General features: G+C 40.4%; 1 protein-coding gene across 3 annotated transcripts in view; it reads left to right on the top strand.

The window, feature by feature from the left end:
* The window catches only part of USP25 (ubiquitin specific peptidase 25), a 184,841-nt gene that overhangs the window by 129,615 nt on the left and 35,990 nt on the right, over positions 1 to 19,236 (top strand). For 2 of the 3 annotated variants that reach the window (XM_089657388.1, XM_089657387.1), the window contains exons 12-18: positions 2,595 to 2,690; positions 3,523 to 3,684; positions 4,959 to 5,161; positions 6,811 to 6,881; positions 9,103 to 9,331; positions 10,329 to 10,529; positions 11,155 to 11,294. In XM_089657388.1, coding sequence (XP_089513514.1) covers positions 2,595 to 2,690; positions 3,523 to 3,684; positions 4,959 to 5,161; positions 6,811 to 6,881; positions 9,103 to 9,331; positions 10,329 to 10,529; positions 11,155 to 11,294 — 1,102 coding nt within the window. Of the gene's footprint in view, positions 1 to 2,594; positions 2,691 to 3,522; positions 3,685 to 4,958; positions 5,162 to 6,810; positions 6,882 to 9,102; positions 9,332 to 10,328; positions 10,530 to 11,154; positions 11,295 to 16,556; positions 16,671 to 19,236 lie in introns of all 3 variants that reach the window. The other variant, XM_089657386.1, reaches the window with a different exon arrangement.

Below are 19,236 nucleotides of genomic sequence, written 5' to 3'. Positions count from 1 at the left end.
GGCGGCAACTTTTCCTGTCTTGTGTTCTCATCTTTCCTGTGCTGCTGAGTTCTAGACACTCTGTGGAAGATTTACTAAAACTGGAGCACTCAGAATCTGGTCAGCTGTACATGGTAGCCAATCCGCTTCTAACTTCAGCTTCTTAAGTGATAAAGCTTTGTTTTTTTGTTTTTTTTCAAAGTAACAAATATGTCATACTTGCCTGCTTGGTGCAGTAGGTTTGCACACAGCTGTCCTGATTCTCCTCCTTTTTTTTTTTTTTCTTGTTTGTTTTTTTTATGTCCCCCGCTAGCACTCTGGAACCTCTCCCTCGAGCAGTGCCCCCAGCAGCTCCTGAGCCGGTGCTCTATGCTTCCATAAGAGACACAGAGCCATGGCTCGGCCTCACCCCTGCCTCTCTGTCCTCATTGGCTCACTGGCTGTGATTGACAGCAGCGGGAGCCAGTGGGCTTCTCCTGCTGTCTCAGCCAATGAGAAGGGAGAGTCCCCTTACAGGCTATTGTGAACATCGCTGGATCTGAAGGGGCTCAGGTAAGAATTGGGGGTGGGGTTTTTTTTTCTTTTAAGTTCAAGCGGAGAATGCATGACGGTTAAAAACCTTGAGCCTTTAGAACCACTTTAAGCTTTGGCAGTAAAACCTGGAAACTGATCAGTATCTGTACAGAACTGCACCAGATTTTGCATTCTCCAGTTTTAGTAAATAACCCCCAATGCCTATAAAGTATTCCCGGTAAGTTCAATGGGTGCAGGGAAGGGTGAATTCATTGATACAAGGCACAAGGGGGACATCATGGATATAGAGAAAGTAAGGACTGTATTAAAGATAAGTGAAACTAAAAATCATTTTTGAAATTCAACCTGTATATGCACCTGTAATCAATCTATCTTCATAGAATTTCTAATAACTTACTGCATATGGGAAATCAGTTTTAGGCTCATGCACATGGGCTCCTGGGGCTGTACTGTGTAAAAACTGGGCATATGTTTCTGTCCAGGAGCCACAAGTCATGTGTACAGCTGGCCATAGATATTCACTACATATGGGTATACACTGCATAAACATGCAAATGCGTATGGCTATATGACCATGGACGCTGGCTGTCTAAATCCAGGGGCGCACATCTATGCACGTGTTTATGCAAGTGTGAACACATACCTACACACAGCCATTGTTTTTTGTGGGCACCTGTACGCAGCTCCTGTACACCCGAAGTTTGTTTTATAGGCACAGGGACCCATGTGCATGAGGTCTAATTGTGCCCTATTTGTGCGCAGCCATCAACTTAACCTGTTTCAAGGCTGCATGGTTTTGTGATCAAACAGCTTAAAGGAGGGCAGAGAATATGGAGGACTTTGCCAGTTTGGTTTACTAATCATCCTGGAGGCAGACAGAGGACATAGGAAGCTGGGGAGCTACAGGCTCTGAATAGTGGCAAACCTTTCTGGGTATACAGTATAGTATGGGAAGTGCAGAATGGAACTGCAAATATCTGTCTATGTAGAACGTTGCATATATGTTCTTCCACTGGGCCATTTGGAGGTGTTCTAATTGCATGGAGGATATCATGGCTCTAAACAAAGTTTAAAGGATACATTCACTTTTAGTAACATGTTGAGCGGCCCCCACCTCCATAAACTCCCCCGTCGAGGACCTGTTGTGATAGCAGGATCTTCTCCGCACTCTCGCTGTCACAATTAAAAAAAAAAAAAAACAAAAACAAAACACGGCTTTGTGGTGCTCTGCCTACCTGGTCACACCATTCACTTAGAGTTCTGTGAATGGGAGAACAAATAACGTCAACCATTGCATAGTTCATTGATCCTTCCTGTCATTCAGTAACTGCCTGCCCATGTGAGGTGTAGGTGGACAGTTACACTGACACTCTGCAGAAGCCTGAGATTGCACCCGCTATCTGCTGGCTCCTAATAAAAAAAATTATTAAAAATGCACATTTTTTTACCTGCACAAAGATGTGCATTTTAATGTTGTGTTTTTTTTCTTTTTTTTTTTTTTTTAAAGATGAACTTGCCGTTTAAGGATAGTAGATTTTGTCTTTTTATGCCTAATCAACTAAATACGGTCACTGTGTATGTACACCAAATAAAAACCTTACTAAAGCCGTGGTATATGAGATATGATTTATGGCCATTGGGATTTAGAATAGTCAGACTCCTGTCCTGATAATGTGCCTTTTTTTTTTTTTTTCTGCTTCTCACAGAATCCAAATGAGATGAGCATTGTTGTTGTGCTCTTTAACAAATTACCAATGAATATAGCTGTATCCAGCAATAGGGAGAACATTCAGTGTCTTAAGGACCAGACCTTCAGTGTTTTAGACATGACATTGGGCTTTTCAGGATTGAATAAATCCAAGTTGCCAGGTAGCCTAAATGCCAGCCAGTATCCAGCTGTATTGTTCCTTTTCTGCTATTGTCTGTGGTAGCACATGGTCTCATTTCTCTCCAGTGCTTGCTTGGAATTGTTGATCCTTTAAACTAGGAATGTGTAGAATGCTGCTTGGTCTCCACCTTTCTCCACCTACAGTATGGGAAATCCATTGTAAAATCATCTTATTTACTTTCTGTATTTTTAGATATATGCACAAAAACAGGGAGATTACCCGGCTCAAACGAGACGAGATCAAGAGACTGAAAGAGCACCTGACAGTTTTACAGCAGCGGCTAGAAAGGTACATTCCACTTAAATCCAAAGACAGATGTTTATACACATGGATAATATGGTATTTATATAAAGATTACAATGTATTTATTTTTCTCTTTTACACGTGTAACTGAAACAATCATGGAATAGACTATACATTCACTGTCAGCCTAAATGTAACTATTTTTGTTTAAATCAGCACAAGGGGACGGTACGTACATTGAATGAGAAGTGTATCTTGTCCTGGGGGCGGCTCTTTTAAATTTTCAGTCCTCTGGCATCCCACCCCCTCCTCGCATACCCCAGCAGCAGTCATTTTCCGTTGCTGTTGGGCAAATATGAGCCACTGGACCTTTAAAAGGCTTTCCTCCCCTTCCTCCATTTTTGAAAGCTGTGCTAGAGTTTCCTGCAATGAAAAGGGCTCTGTGATTGACAAAGGTGGAGCTTTCGTCTATCCTCTATTCAGCGAGTGCTTTTGATTGTTAGTAGCGGTAGTACAGCTTCTATGAATGGAGGAGGCGGCATAGTGAGCAGTCTTGACCAGAGCCTATGACAGATCCTGTGGCTTGCATTATTTATCCCCTGCAGCACTGGAGGATTGCCACTGTGGGGGAATGTTTGGGGGAGGGGGGGGGGTGGATGAATGGTGTTGTATTAGAAGACTGAAGTCGTAAGAGGCAAAAGCAGCCATCAGTTCAAGGAACACCTCATTCAACGCCGGTATTGTCCCTTGTGCTGATTAAAATAAATTTAGCTTTAACATTTTTCATCTAATTCTCTAATTTTATTTTTTGATCATATTCCTAGAACTGTTTAACTATTGAAACAACTTTTTTTTTTTGTGTGTTTCAAATGAACAGGTATTTAAGTTATGGCTCTGGCCCCAAACGGTTCCCTCTGGCTGATGTGTTACAATATGCCCTGGAGTTTGCATCTAGCAAACCTGTCTGCACTTCCCCTGTGGAGGATATTGATACAAGTGCTCCACCTAGTGGTCCCTTGGTCACACAACCCATGCAAAGGTAAAGCAGGCACATAATGTTTTCGCATCAGAAAGGCTTAAGTTTTTAGTTTTTTTTTTTTCCCTGTCTTGTTTGTGAATTCGTAATGGGCACTAAATGTATTTACAACTTGGTTTATATGTAATAAAAAGCTAATGGAAGGGTGCTTATTTCCATTGGTTGCAAAATGAGCGAACATTGTGGCCTGGTATTGGGGGAATGTAAATAGAATTCCAGAGTGTTGTATCACTAGAGGGTTACCAGGAGGAAGGAGGTCCTGATTCCCCATCTAGGTCTTTAGTTAGAACTCATTTAGAATACTGTGTCCAGTTCTAAAAACCTCACTTACAAAAGATATTGCTAGGATTGAACAAGTCTAGAGACTGGTAACCAAAACAGTGGTAAGCTGAGGGATGTAACATATCAGGAGAGACTACATGGGCTTAATATGTACAGTCTAGAGGAAAAAGGTAAAGAGGCAAGCTTCAAATACATTAAAATTATATTAAAGGCAATTAAAAAAAAAACAAAGTAAGTAACCTTTTCTCAGGTCACCCGATGGCACGCCTGGCTCCTCCATCCTGCCGAGTGCTCCCAGAGCAAGCATCTTGCTATGGGGGCACTCAGGCAGGCTTGCTCCCAAGATGCTGCTCTGAGCTTCCATTCACACACAAGAGCTGGGACTCACCCCTGCCCCCCCTCCTAATTGGCTCAGAGAGTCAGGTCTCTTGATGCACATTGCTGAATCGCGATGGGAATCGGGTAAGTGTTGGAGGGGCTGCTGCACTGCACACAAGTGTTTGTTTTTTTTTAACCTTCATACATAGACTGCCTTTACAACCACTTTAAGGGTGTGAATACGATTCAGGAGGGCAGTATTTTCGTGAAGCTGAGATCAATAACTTGGGCACATGTCCAAAAGCTAGCAGAAGGAAAGCCAAAAAGTGACCTTTGAAAATCTTATTTTGGAGAGAGTAGTTGATGCTTGGAACACAGTAAGCAAATTTGAACATGGTTTGACAAACCTACTCATACTTTATAGCCCACTTGATGTTTTTCTGCCCTCACTCTTCTATGTTTTTGTTAGGGCTGTAGTACAGTATCAGAAAATGTGTAAAAAAAAAAAAAAACTGTAACATATTAAAATTCCTGTTCAGTAGTTCAAAAGAATATTACAGCCAGCGTCATATATGGACCACTTATCCTGATAAGGCAGAACCATAGACCTACCATTGCATCACGATTTGTGTATCGCTAATTGGTTGACTGATTAAATACGATTTTCTTAATTCTAGCACAATGGAACATCAAGGGCCTTCTTCATCCAGTGAGCCTCAGTCCAACCAGCGTTCCGTTATTCACAAACCATTCACGCAGTCCAGAATACCTCCAGATCTACCTATGCACCCAGCTCCGCGCCATATTACAGACGAGGAACTGACAGTATTAGAAGGGTGTTTACACCGCTGGAGGACGGAGGTGGAAACGGACACTAGAGGTGTGTAGATGCAGGAATTTGTTGCTTAATAGGTTTCAATTAAAGAATTCTGACCTCCCAACTTTCTAAGAAGTATATTGTCTACAACTGTATCATTGTCTCCATAGTAGCTCGTCAGTTCCATTTTTCTTCTATTGCAGCACACCTCAGACAGTGCTTTTTTGATATTTTGGAGAATAAGGCTTACTGTTTTTTGTAAGATTGCTATAACTGAATAGTTGCCGAAGATGTTTTGCAAGTAAGGCTCCAGTTTTTTTTTTAGGTGACTCAGGAAATTCTGCTGTGGCTCCTCAATAGCTAATCGTGCACTCTCTCCACAGTATCATGGGGCAGATATATGAAAGTCTATGTGTAAAGTGTTGTATGATCATTTATAGATATCTTTGGGCCCATTCACACTAGGAACTCTTATTTCAAATCGCACAGGAACGCTGTGCGATTCACACGCAGTTCTGTGCAGTGCGGATTCAGCCCATTAATTTTGAATAGGCTGAAATAGCACCGCACCAAAAGTAGTGCATGCACTAATTTTTGAAACACACTGGAACTGGATTGCATTGTACTTTTTGTGCCATGCGATCCAGTGCGGGCAAATGCCCTGCGTTTGCGACCTGCGTTATGGGGTGTCATTAACTTTGCATTGACCCTTGCTGAAGATTGCATGGGTACTGCAATTGGAATACGGTGCGGGAAACCACCTGAGACCACAGGTTTCCCACACTGCATTCTAGTGCTGAGCTGAGCATAGTTTCAGGCAGACAGCTGAATATAAAAATTAAAAGACATCTATAGGAGTTTTTACCTGACAAAGCTATGTACTTCTGTCTATCCAGTTCTGTGATTTACACCACTCTGCCACACAGCACAACCCTCTCTGGCAAGGCAGGAGTCCTGATTTTTCTCTGCTGGCAATAAGCAACACTCGCAGATCTTGTCCCTCCTCCAGCCTGAGACTGGACAGTAAAGGAGTAGCAGGAGCAGACTGGAGATTTCATCTTTGTTTTCTTTTACTGTTCCCTAGTCAGGGCTGCACTATACAGAGGATTGCACAACACAGATACCAAACCAAATTCAGGTCATGTAATTGTAAGTCATTGTACACATGCACTCCAAAAAGCTTTCACTTTTTGAAAAGGTGGTTTCTGCAATTACTTCCAATGGACTGTGTTGTAACTAAAAATAAAAATGTCAAAAGCATACCTAAATGCTCTTTTACAAGCCTTTGAATGTAATTTTTTGTAAAATCTATATTTGTTTTTATGTCATAGTTAGACAAGAGAATGTCACATAGATGTATAAATGCTTACAATGCATCCTCATGCATTCAAAATGTATAGATCTTCCAAAGAGCAAACCGGTAATAAAAATTAAATAAAATGGGATCATATGTAATTGCATAGCAGCCTTACTATACACCCCACTTGAGAGTCCATTGCCAAGCCTGTGCATTGGAGTTATAGCAGTGGACAGCATATGAAATTATGCTCTGAGCTGGCTTAATATAATTATTGTTTTCAAGTATAGTTCAGCACCAGACAACAGAAAAATTTGCACGGTCTTAACAAATCACACATTATTAGCTGTTCAGCTAACGAAGCATTGCTAGGTCAAGTGATGTCATTTACAGTAACACACTGCTCTTTTTACAGACCTACAGGACAGCATTGGTAGAATACACCGGACGATAGAACTCATGTACTCCGACAAGCTGATGACACAAGTATGTGTGATTCTGTTTATATACTGAATTATACCCTGCCTGGAGAGGATGGATATGTGATTCTCCAATGTAATGGAACAGAGACACGGTGTGGACGCTGGGGGAACTACAGAATGAGCAATTTTTGTTGCTCTGCTGTCTCCATACAATGCTCACAGAGAACTCTGATATCTGTGTGACTTATTTTTAATCAAAGTAAATTTTGTGTACATCGCCAGGTGTTTCTGTGAAAACCACCAAAAATAAAGGAGCAGTTGCAGCACACAGTGATATTTATTGTTCATTAAACATTATTAAGCATATGGAAGGGGGCAGAAATAATAGTGTGTGTGTGTGTGTGTGTGCGTGCGTGCGCGTGTATAAATGTGTTCAAGAGATCACTAATATCATCTAATTGTAATAATTAAGTCTTTAAAAGCCTTGTTTCTGTGTGTAGAGTCTATTTAAGAGCAAGTCTTACGGTGGTCATAGATGGACAGATGGCTTTCCAAGTATGACTGGTAAAGATTTATCCATTCATGATGCTGCACATGTTATGTTCTCCTTCACTCTTTTCTACAAAAGAGTGAAATTTAGAATCAGAGGTTGGACAATGTCCCTGTCCAATAAGAAACCCCTCTGAGTTCCGGGGGAGCTCATTGCTTTATCAAATCAGAAATCCTGCAAATATTTCAAATAATGCTTAAAATCATCAGCATTCTTTGCTTAACAGACTGCATATGGCTACATTAAACGTTTGTTTTTTGTTTTGTTTTTTTTCTTTTCAACTTTTTAACTTTTTTTTTTTTTTGCAGATTCTTTTTTCCGTAATGTGACTAGAGCAGTGCGATATTACTATAGTGACACTGTACTAATCTGGGGAGGTTGTTGGGATTTTCTTTTTGCATTAGGATTGCTTATATTGCTTTTAACAGTGGTGATTGTTATAAGCAAACATTTTTATGAATCAAATCTGTTCATGTGCTGTTATGTACAATTGTGAAAGCTGTGATTCATCACAGCACAGATGTGCTGTGATTGGCCCTGTATGTACATTATGATCCCTGTAACCAATCCCAGAGATCACAATAATATGCAATGAATGGCTATGATAGAAAGTCATTCATTGTGAACATTTGACATGTTATCACTGTTGATTGGCAACAGCGATCACAGAGTACCGTCCTGGTACAAAGAGCTGTTACCCACTGCATACGGCGGACACAGCGGGTGACTGATGGCACTGCTGCGTGCCCCCTAGGGGCACGCACAAGGTAAGGTGTAAGACTGGGAAGACCTCATATGATCTTCACCTGGAATAGCAGTGCTCCCACTCGGCTGTCATTTAGTTATAGGCTGCAGAGGAGGTAGTTAAAATAAGATACTAAATACAATTTTGATTGCAAATAAAACATGAAAATTGTCTACAAAATGACTTGCATGCAAAGTTTACTGCAATAACTTTAGTTTTCTTTGTGAATTAAAATTAATTTCCATGAACAATGTTTCTAGTGAAGGTTCTACAAAGGGCTGCCATGGAATATTTAGGTGATTTTATAAATGAAATAAGCTTTTGTTCATCACTGTTGTCCTCAACCATGATGGTTAGAGAAACATCTTTGTGTGCAGTACCTACCACAATGTACTACTCCGTGCCTGCCACAGCATGGAATGTAGCAGAGCCAGCTGTGGCTTAGTAGTTATTACTTCTGCCTTGCAGCACTGAGGTCATTAGCTCCAAGCCAGGATACTGTCTGCATGGCATTTGCATGTTCTCCCTGTGCTTGCGTGGGTATTCCTCTGGATACTTTGGTTTCCTTCCACGTTCCTAAACACATGCTGGCAATGTATTTCGCTCCTGTGTGAGTGTATTCAATTGAGGGATGGACCTTGGTTTGTTAACTCCTTTAGGGCAGGGACTAGTGTGAATATACAGCATGTAAAGCTCTGTGTAAATTGTCTGCAATATATAAATGCCTGTAAAAAAATATGATAGTTTCCTTTTCTGTTCCTTGTCAATGGCAAGGAAGAAAGATCAGTCCCATCACACAGAAACTATCCAAGAATTTATAAAATCTCTTTGCAGTAGTGAGTGATGCTTGGAAGCAGCTGTTATCACCACTAGAGTAGTCCTAAGCATAACAGTTTTGAGCTGTTCACTCAGTCTGTTGAATTGGACGTGGGGTCTGGCAATCGATGGTCACTCAAACACTTGAATAAACTATTTGCAATTTCGTTCCAGGTTCCATACAGGTTACATGCAGTGTTGGTCCACGAAGGCCAAGCTAATGCAGGACACTACTGGGCATATATTTTTGACCACAATGAGAAGAGGTGGATGAAATATAATGACATCTCAGTCACTAAGTCTTCATGGGAAGAGCTAGAGCGGGATTCCTTTGGAGGGTACAGAAATGCCAGCGCCTACTGTTTAATGTATATAAACGAGCATGAACAGCACTTAATACAAGGTAACTTTAACTCCAGCCAAAATTAAAACCTACTGAGTGAAATTCATCAAAGGAGCAGAGCCTACCAACACAGGTCATAATTGTCTTGTCAGTCATAGATGTAGTACACCAAACATGTACATATTCCCAAACATGCTATCTATCACAGATGAAAAGCCTAATTTATCAGCATCAGAGATTTTAGTTAAGTTTTGTAATTAAAAACCCTCATTGATTAGCTATATAAACTAACAATGAGATTTTGAATCCGATTCATGATACAAGGAACAGAGCGAAGACTTGCAGCAGAAAGAAGACTTGCCCTCCATACTTGTCAGGAGCTCTGTGAAATGTGGCCACGGTGAATTAGAGAGAATGCAGATGAGGCTAGATTGTGTGGACTAGACAGCTGCTTCCTGGCTAGAAGCAGCGGTGCATTTGTTGCCTGAAATTGCTCTTTAACCCTTTTGTGATCAGAGTTCATTGATTCCTACATGCGCAGGCCTGATTTTGCAAAATCAAGCATGTCTTGGTTAACATGACAATAACTAATTGGCATACCTAAATAATGTTAACATTTGTAAAGGACATATAAGGTTTTAATTGGTAAACTGTTTTAATAAAAATCCTGCTCTGTTTCGTATGTCAGACTGATACATTGCAAAAATAAATATTTCTATATACAGTATATATTCAGTGTATATATATATATATATATATGTACTACAAATGTATCTAACATTTTGTCAGTGAAGCCTCCAGCTTACATTACATCACTTTATCATAGCTGACATAGTGATCATGCGATCCAAAACTTGAATCGGTTAGTGATCATTAGTGGGGACATGAGCTGCCGCTCACTGATTGGCATTTTCTGGAGAGTTGCAGTAAAACAGAAACTTGAGCGTAAAATACACACCTCTTCCAAAACTATTCTGCTTTTGCCGTATGTGAAAAGTGTTTTTATTATATGTTATGGCATGCTTAAACAACTTATGCCTGTGTTTTATCTTTCCAGAGGAATATGACAAGGAGACAGGACAGGTGCTGTCTGGAATGGACACCTTACCTCCAGATTTAAAGGAATTTGTCAAAGAAGACAACCGGCGGTTTGAAAAGGAAATTGAAGAATGGGACAAGGAGCAACTTCGGAAAGCTGAGCAAGAGAAGATGCGGATTTCCCAGAAAACCATAAAGCCACCTCCAGCTTCTGTGTCTGGTATTAAAGATGCGTTTACGTGGAAATATATACACAGTATTTATTGTATTCATTGCTAATTTCTAGAAAAAGTCCTGGATCTTGCCGAGATGTTTCTCGGGGATTTCAGGTTTAGCGTTTCTGAATTTTACAACAGTTTTTCCACAATGTGCAGTTGTGTTTTGAAGCCCAAATCTAGATGCAATGGTATATTGGGGAAAACGTAGTCCTATCACAAACTGGGAAGGGGAGAGAATGTGGGGAGGGATAGAGTAGGGACGAGATTAAAAAAAATGTTTTTTTTTTTTTTTTTTTGCTGTCTTTGTCCTGTTGGAGATGTTTTATTCACTTCTATTTTTGGAAATGCGACAACGCAGAAGCAAATCTCATGGTCACAATTCCCATCTTAGGCAGCTGTCATCACAACAGGTGTCCCCATTTGAACATTTATCACCTCTTGTACCAGCTTTTTTAGGAGGTCAGCATCCATATTTTTTTTTATTTGGTCTATAGCTTTCCGTTTGCAAATTGCATCAGGCGAATGTCACTTATAACCTAATTAGGAAGCCCCATCAGCTAAGGTTCATATTCACCAGAGGTGTTGATGGTTACAAAGGCTTTGATATTTTTCTGTCTATCCATACAGCTGCTGTAAAAGAGCCGGAGTACTTGGAGCAGCCCACGAGAGCAGAGCTGCCTGAGGAGACAACGGAGGAAACCACTAATGCCATCACACAGGCAGCCACAGAGTCTGAAGAAAAAGGTCCAGAGGCAGTCCTGCAAACGGTTAGAATCTCATTTTTTTTTTATTTTGATTCCAAGCCCATCTTTGCATAGTTTGCTTTACTCTAGGAGTTCGTAGACAATGGACCTGTCCTAAAAGTAAACATCAGACTGCAAAGGCCGGCACCATCAAACACTAATATTACTGTATTGAGTGTATGCTGAAAATGTATACTGCATGATGGCCTTTTCTGTGTCTACTGCAACAACTAAACCTTCCCAACAGAAATTCACCCAACTGTTGTCATTTCAGAGCCATATGATGGTTTTATGTCTTCCCTAGTATATTGAAGTGCTCATACAATCTAGCTGTTGGAGGGTGAAACCACCATTATGGCTTTGGGAAACAACAAACCTCCACAGGAAAGTTGTATAGGAATCCACTTCAATTAACCTATTTAAGTGGAGTTGGCCCTTAAACTGAACAGGCCCATTTCAGTATTTAGTCTGCCATCAGCTTTTCTTTAGACCGCATGTGCGAAAGGAATAAGCATTCTATACTTGAGCAGACCATCTAGACCCTTAGCAGTCAGATGCCACCTACATGCAAGCACATATACCAGCTGTGCCATCTGGCAGTGGCTGCTGTTGGACCACGGGGGATGGTTATTTTATACAGTCATACATGTGACATAAGAGTAAAGGGCATAGAGGAGTTCTATGGCTTGCCAACAGCTCAAATCACTTTCAGTTTTTAGTCTGATCCTTTTAAAAGGAATAAATGAAAATATAAACCTTGATGTAAAAAAACTGTTTATTATCTCCAAGGCACAGCTTAGCTTCTTCCTTCCCAAAAGAGAGGAACTCATTAGCTTATATTTGGATGTTAAAAATAGGTTTGCTTTCAAAGCACAAATTCAGTACAGTTTTCTGGTACAACTTCGTTTAAAATCCCCAGCCGTTCATTAGCCATACAATAGCCATACAATAAAATCCCCAGCCATTCATTATGGAGAAATAGTGTTGTAGGGATAGCTCTGTGTACCAATGAACTTAAAGCAGCATTTCAAACATTTCTTTGAATTTAAATGCATTACTGTTTGAGCTGATGTTTGAATTCATGTTCTATTTCTGCAGCCACTTTATGTGGTGCAGGAAGGATTTTCTATGAAAATAGCCTAACCTATATTTTCAATAACGTGGTGAAGACTAAAAAAAAATAAAAAATCACCCGCTGTTGACCATTTTACAAGCATACTACAGTTGGTGGGGGCTCTTTCAAAGGAATCACAGGATACGCCACTGACTAATATCTGACTAATATTCCCATATTGTCAGTGGTAGCTGAATCATTCCTTACAGTTGATATATTTGTTTGGAAGCTAAATCAAATATCAGGCACACCAGATTAGTTATGCTTGGATTTTCAAAGGGGTTCTTTGGAAATTATAGGTACACTTTAAGGACTCATGCACATGACCATAAAAAATACACTTTTATCAGTACTACCGGGTTTTTTTTTCTTCTCTTTTTTTTTCCCCCGAACATAGTTCTCTCTTTTGTCTATAGGCCCAAGCATACAGTTCATGAAGATAGGCAAACATGCACTGCGTTCAGATCTGTAAAATCAAAATAGGGAAACTGCATCCAAGGTCACAGGCTACATGTGGCCCACCACAAAATAATAAACCTAAAATTTTAGATTTTTTTTCTTTATATTTAGTAAAAATGCATTTGCACTTAGCAGACACATATGGCCGAAGAACAATATGAGGGTGTCTTTTTACTGGACTTTTATAAGTTTTATCTTTCCAAACAAAAATATCCCACTCTTCACAATTGTGTCCTATTCATGTCATCCTTTTTTTGGCAGCCCCTATATTTGTGTATAACTATTTTCTAGGATGAATCACACAAAGGTCAAAATTAGAAACAAAATATCTGGTTAGCACCTTGAGAATTCATTGAGAATTGCTGCTGCATCCATCGAACCAGATATTGATGTTAATTTATCAAAAAACAGTGTCCAATATCACACTAGTTTTTATGTTGCCCTCTTACTTTTTGTAATAAAAAATATTTAAAAAAAAATTAAGTTTTATTACTCGGGTACATTATCTATATCTGTGATCATTTACTTGTGATCTGCCCAAATTTTCTGCTTATCAGTTATCGTTTTTGTTAGTGTATTTTATGTTTTGTCCAAGACAATTCCTCTTCTTCCAATGTGGCCCAGGAAGGTTAAAAGGTTGGGCACCCCTGCCTTAAAGGGCATGGGCAAAACATCTATACACTTAAAGGAGAAGCTGAGATAAAATAGGGTGCACTTGGGGAACTTGGTACATGTTGGAATCCCACCCATTCTTGTGGGTTTAGTTAATGGCTATTTGCTGCTGCTTAGTGCATTTTTAAATTATTAATACACTAATATTAGTGTATTTATGCATGTATAAAAACACACATAACACGCATTTTTGTTCATTAGCTCATCTGTACCTGGAAAAACCCAATTCCAACTGTTCCTCCCTGACTTATCAGACTGAATGAATAAAATAAGTGCATATAAACTGCACTGCGTAAAATGTTCTTAAACTAAATCCGGAAAGTATGTAAAAAATGCATGTAATTGCATAATATGTAAGGGCCTCTAATAAAAGTTGAGTGTAATATAATAAAGTTAAAAACCAGTCAAAACCTACAGTATTTTCAATACGAATAGCATATGTCTTTCTTTTGAAATGGTCTTTTTTACATTTAATACTTATTGCTGAACTCCAGGTAAACGGATAAATACACATATGAAATACATATATATGAGCCATTTTACCTGCCAGGGGATTCGTATTTCTGTCCATCCAATGCTGGGGCTTACACTGCTCTGCCACATAGCACAGTCCTGACTAGCGAGGGAAAGGACCTTGTGTGTCTCTGCTGATATTTCCCTTTAATGTGGAAATAGATCTAAGCTTAAAACTACTTCCACCCCCCTCCTGACTCCTATTCTAATGCAGGCCATAGACGGGTCGAACATTGGCCGATTTTTCGAACGATAAACAAAAAATCGGTCGTTCGTTCGGCCAACGTTCCCACCAACGATTAAAAAAATCGGCCGACTAAATCATTAAGTTCCCCCTTATAACTTCTGTCCCTTGCAGGTCGTGGCTCATGCGCAGATTTTTTATCGCTAAAACGATTGGCCGCTTTTGCCATCATTGCCGGGAAAATCGGCCGATCGTCCAAATCGGTCGCAAATTTTCCATCATGACCAATAATCTCAAAGTGCTAAAAACCCAACAAACGACCGACCAATTAGCCCACTAACAGTGTGAAAATCGGCCGATTTTCGAACCGTCTATGGCCGGTATAAGTCGCATGGATAAGGAAGAGGTTTATTCTTATTCTCAGGGCACTCCGAAATCTTGATCGGCTTCAGGGGAGAGGGGACAGCCAACAGATGCCCCATAGTAAGCCTATGGGTGCTGTCATCTCCCAAGCATTCCCATCTGTTTTCTACTCTCTCTAGTCAGCCCTGAAGCTGGCCTCTAAGGAGATCGTGTGATCGGACTGGAGCTCCCAGAGAAGAAGTACAAGCATCCTTCTACAGGGTAGTTAGAAGGGGGTTGAGAGCCGTTTTAAGTTTAGTTTGTTGAAGCATAGAATTCCACTTTAACGTAGAGGTATCCTCCCCACCTTCACTCTGTGACTGGACAGTGAAAGGAGAAGCAGCACATTGAAGAGCTTATCTTTCAGTCACTTTGCTTTCTTCTCCGAATAGTGTGGCTTCTTACATTCCATCACATCTGACTCGCTCTGTGTTGCTTTTCTGTACATTTGACTAATTCAGGAATTTTACACCATGTGCGACGACGTAGATTGAAAAAACAAAATACATTTAATAATGTGTTAATAATGAGGAGAACTTATTAGTGCCTTTTTATATCTGCCTGGAGTTCAGCCTAAAGTACTTCTTTCATAAAGTTAAACATCGGCAGATGGCTGAATACATATAAAATGCTTCTATATGATTTGTATTTCTATGCAGCCACTTCTGGGACTCGCACTCCTCTGTTACATTGTGTAGTTACAGGTGGCTTTATGTTCAGCTTAACAGCTTCCATTCTCAGCCAGGTCCCCCAGTGGACAGTGAATCAGCATCATTGCCACTTACCAGGGAGCAAGCTGGTGACAGAGGAAGCTCTAAAGTTGAAACAGGAAATTACATTTTTCATCAGTGTAGTGTGGTAGTGGTGTGAATCGCAAGACTGGTTGGAAAAAAAGTACAAATCCTCTGGCAGATGAGTCAACCATAATGCATTTTTTTCTAGTTATACACTATTTGGGTTTTTGTACAAGTCAAGTTACAGTTTTATACAACTCCTTAATTGTTCCCGATAATGTTGACCATTTTGTACAACCATACATAAAGCTTTGCTGATATTATTATTATTATTATTATTTTTTTTTTAAAGACAAATTCTAGGAATTCAGCAACTTTGCAAAATGAGAAGGCACACCATGAGTTAAGTCTAATTATAGGCATGTCCCCATATGTGACAAGTTTATTGCACTGGATTAGAAGAGAAAAAAGAGCATCTATGGCCATCCCTCCTCTCCATCTGCTTATTCACAGAAGCTGTTGTATTTTGTGAATGATTTTACATAATACAAATGCTTCTGTGAATGGGCAGAAGGAGAGGAGGGGTGGGCCTAGTAGTTCCAGCGACTCTGCAATTGAAGGAATTGAGACCGCAGATGTGAGTAATACAGATAACAGATCTACAGATGGCAGTCACCTCTCAGACTGGTATGCCTGCAGTTTTTTCAAAGTAGCAGAATTCCAGGAATTCAGTTTTAAAAATCTAATTAGAGTGAAAAATAAAAATAAAGCATCACCTGCTGTGAATAACACGTTTGCCTTTTTCTAAACATTGTATTTAACTCCTCAGAAAAGCTTCTTCCAGAGGCTCCGTGTGAAGTTGTCACTGCCAATCTCTTCTCCTTGTTGCAAATCCATGCTAGTCAATGATTCAGAAAATTTCCCACTAAAGTCAAAACCCAGAATCTTAGTGAGCAGAGAGAAGAGGGGATTGGCAGGGTAACTTTACAAGGACAGCGCTACAAGTTTCTCCAGTTACCCTCCAAAGCTGTAATGTTTATGTAGAGTTCTTGTAAATTACCATACTGAGATTATAGTAGCATTAGAATCTATACGGTAGTATCTTTTGTTCTTTTTGTTTTTTGTTTCTTTTTTTACACTATGGGAAAGGGCACTGCTCTGCAATGGTAATTTAGCTAATATATTCCCATCATCTCTCTTTCCTGCAGCCCACTGATAACACTACAGTGCCAGCAGCTCCCAGCCAGCGTGTTGTGGAGGTGGCGATCCCTCACGTAGGGACTTTTGTTATTGAGTCAGAGGAGGGGGGTTATGACGACGAGGTACCATTTTTAATTTTTACCATTTTGGCTGCTGAGCACCATCACCCCCTCCTTTGTGCCATTTCTTCCCTTCCCCTGGAGCTATTTGTTTTGCTGCCTGACTGTTCCACTGTGGCATGCCATTGAAACTCGACTAATAAAACACCTTACTTTGCACCAGTCATCCAAGAAATTTGTATGCATGCTTTATGGGAGATGGCTGATTCTGCTTGGGAAGTTGATGCCTAACACTTGGCTTAACCCTCTTTTTTTTCTGTTGGTGAAAAAAAAAAAAAAAAAAAGGAAGGTCTGCACTACCTTTTAGATTGCCAAGTTGTAGCTCCTAGCCAATCAGTGAGTCTGCTTACGGAATTTATTTTTTGTTTTAAAGTTGCTTTGTAGCTGTTGCCATCTTTTTAAACACTGCACTGTTGTAACTAGTTTCTAAATATAAAGGGGACATTGAATGCCTGTTCACCTAAAATAAATATTTGATTTTGCTGGTTACTGGCAAGTTGAATCACCCATGGGCAGCTCGGTTGGTGAAATTATTCCCACTGGGTTTTGACCCAGCTGCTTTGTCCATTAAGCTTTTGTATGGCATTGGCTCTGGGCTTTCTAAAGGATTCTCCACAGAACAGAATAAACCATTGGGGTGTCAAGAGAGTAGTAGCTTAAATATGACCTTGTGGGAGACATTGAAAGAAGTTATTGGAGGCAAAACTCTCCACTGGATAATACTCCGGTATTTGCGTAATTACATTTGGCATGATATTATAGGACATGGACATTTCAGTGCCAAAATTTTCAGCACACAAAATCAGCAGTGACAGCATGTAAACAAATGAAGCTTTGGGGCCAGTATATATCTGACGGTAGTGTTGTGTTATGGTTAATAACACAGCTATTAGATTTTTCAAAGAGTTTCATAAATCACTATTGTGTAACTTCTGGTTTTTGCTTTTCATAGTTATTGCTAAATGTTGACAATCTACAGAAGGTCTACCTGATGTCTGGCCTAGTTATAACCTTAAAGGGAACCTGTGATTTGCTCATGTTGGTCAAAGCAACAGGTACCCTTGAATGGCAGTGTCACCTGAAGCTTATACTTACCTTTTGGTTCCTTACTGCTCCATACAGCAGCTGAGAGCAAATAGGTGCAACTCTGTGTAAGCTCCTAGTGAGTCTGAGGGCTCTCTCTTCCCCATTGGACATGCTGGATATGGTTTGCAGCCATACGCCAAGCATCAGTGCTGTCACATGGGAGAAAGGGAGGTGAGTCACATATTCCCCCATACCTGGAAGCAGTGGGTACATTTTTGTTTTCTCTTGGTGGCAAAGTAGAGCAGTGGGACAGTGAAAGGAGGGAGAATATGTGCTGATAGTGTGGTCTCCAGTAAGGTATGTAATGTAACCTTTAGCTTCAACCTAACTTCCAAGCCTAACCTTTCAAATCATTCCAATCCCTTAAAAGAGAAGTAGGGCTTTTTCCTATTTATGCTTACCTAGGTGGTTGCAGCATCAGTCCTCTGCGGGCTAGAAGAGTAAGATCTCAGCAATCACCTGATCACAGTTCTCACAGCCGCTCTGAGCACAGAGTGGGACTATCAGTCACCACTCTCTGCTCAAGCTCCCCCCCCCCCCCCCCCCCAGTGCTCACTGGAGTGCTGGGCTATGGACAGGAAGGGAGTAGCTGGCTCAAGCGATCAGCACTTCGCTGAGAGGCTGAGCCAGATGCTGCTCAGGACTCTGGGGTGGATCCTGACTTTGAAGTCAGGACCTTTCCCCAGCCTGGACTAGCTGAGTGACATCAGCCGGCAGCAGACTTCAGACCGCTTTCAGCTAAGAACGGGTCACAGGAGTGCAGAACTAACTGCACTCCTGTGATCCACAGAAGTGCAGCCAAAAAAGCTTTGGCTGTACTTCACCTTTAATGCCAACCTCTAAATGAAAACATTTTTGTAGTAGTAAACCCTTAGTATGCTTTAGCTTGGTACATTGAGCACAATAAAATAAACATTCCCCAATAAAGTATTTTGTTAAAAATTCTTACCCAGGCACTTGCAATTTACAACTTGCTGCTGTCATCAGATCTCTCAGTGCTGCTTCCTTCACCTTCCATTCTTCACAGGAAAGGACTAACACCAGACAGTGCAGTCTGGAGTCAGTGTATTATCTTGCAGGAGGAGGAAAGTGCAGGGGAGTGCCTTGCCATCTTAGGCTACAGGGTTGTGTGTTTCTATTGATGCACACAGTGTTGGGAGACTCAACTGAAGCCCCTGTGTGCAAAGGTGGCTCCACAGGATGCTTTTATCTTGAAACCGGAAACCTGCACATTCTGTAAGTATTTAAATCCGCTTCTGAAAATGCTTAAAGTTTTAACTAAAATAATATAATAAGGCAAAACTTTTTTTTTTTTTGCTGTGAATAGAGTGTATAGGGATTAAAAATCTTGTCAGGTTTTGATTGCTGTCCATGTCCCTGTTGAGATTCATCTTCTCTGTCCTCTTTACTGTTATCAAAAGTGAAAGGAAAAGAAAATCTAATTTTTTGGGTTGAACAGGCATATGTGGGAAATCTTCCAATG

This window comes from Staurois parvus, unplaced genomic scaffold, assembly GCF_062004578.1.
Source record: "Staurois parvus isolate SC_StPar_1 unplaced genomic scaffold, SC_StPar_1.0 ptg000988l, whole genome shotgun sequence".
Classification (NCBI taxonomy): domain Eukaryota; kingdom Metazoa; phylum Chordata; class Amphibia; order Anura; family Ranidae; genus Staurois; species Staurois parvus.
Note: the sequence above shows the minus strand (reverse complement) of the source record. Positions and strands in the feature narration are given on the sequence as shown.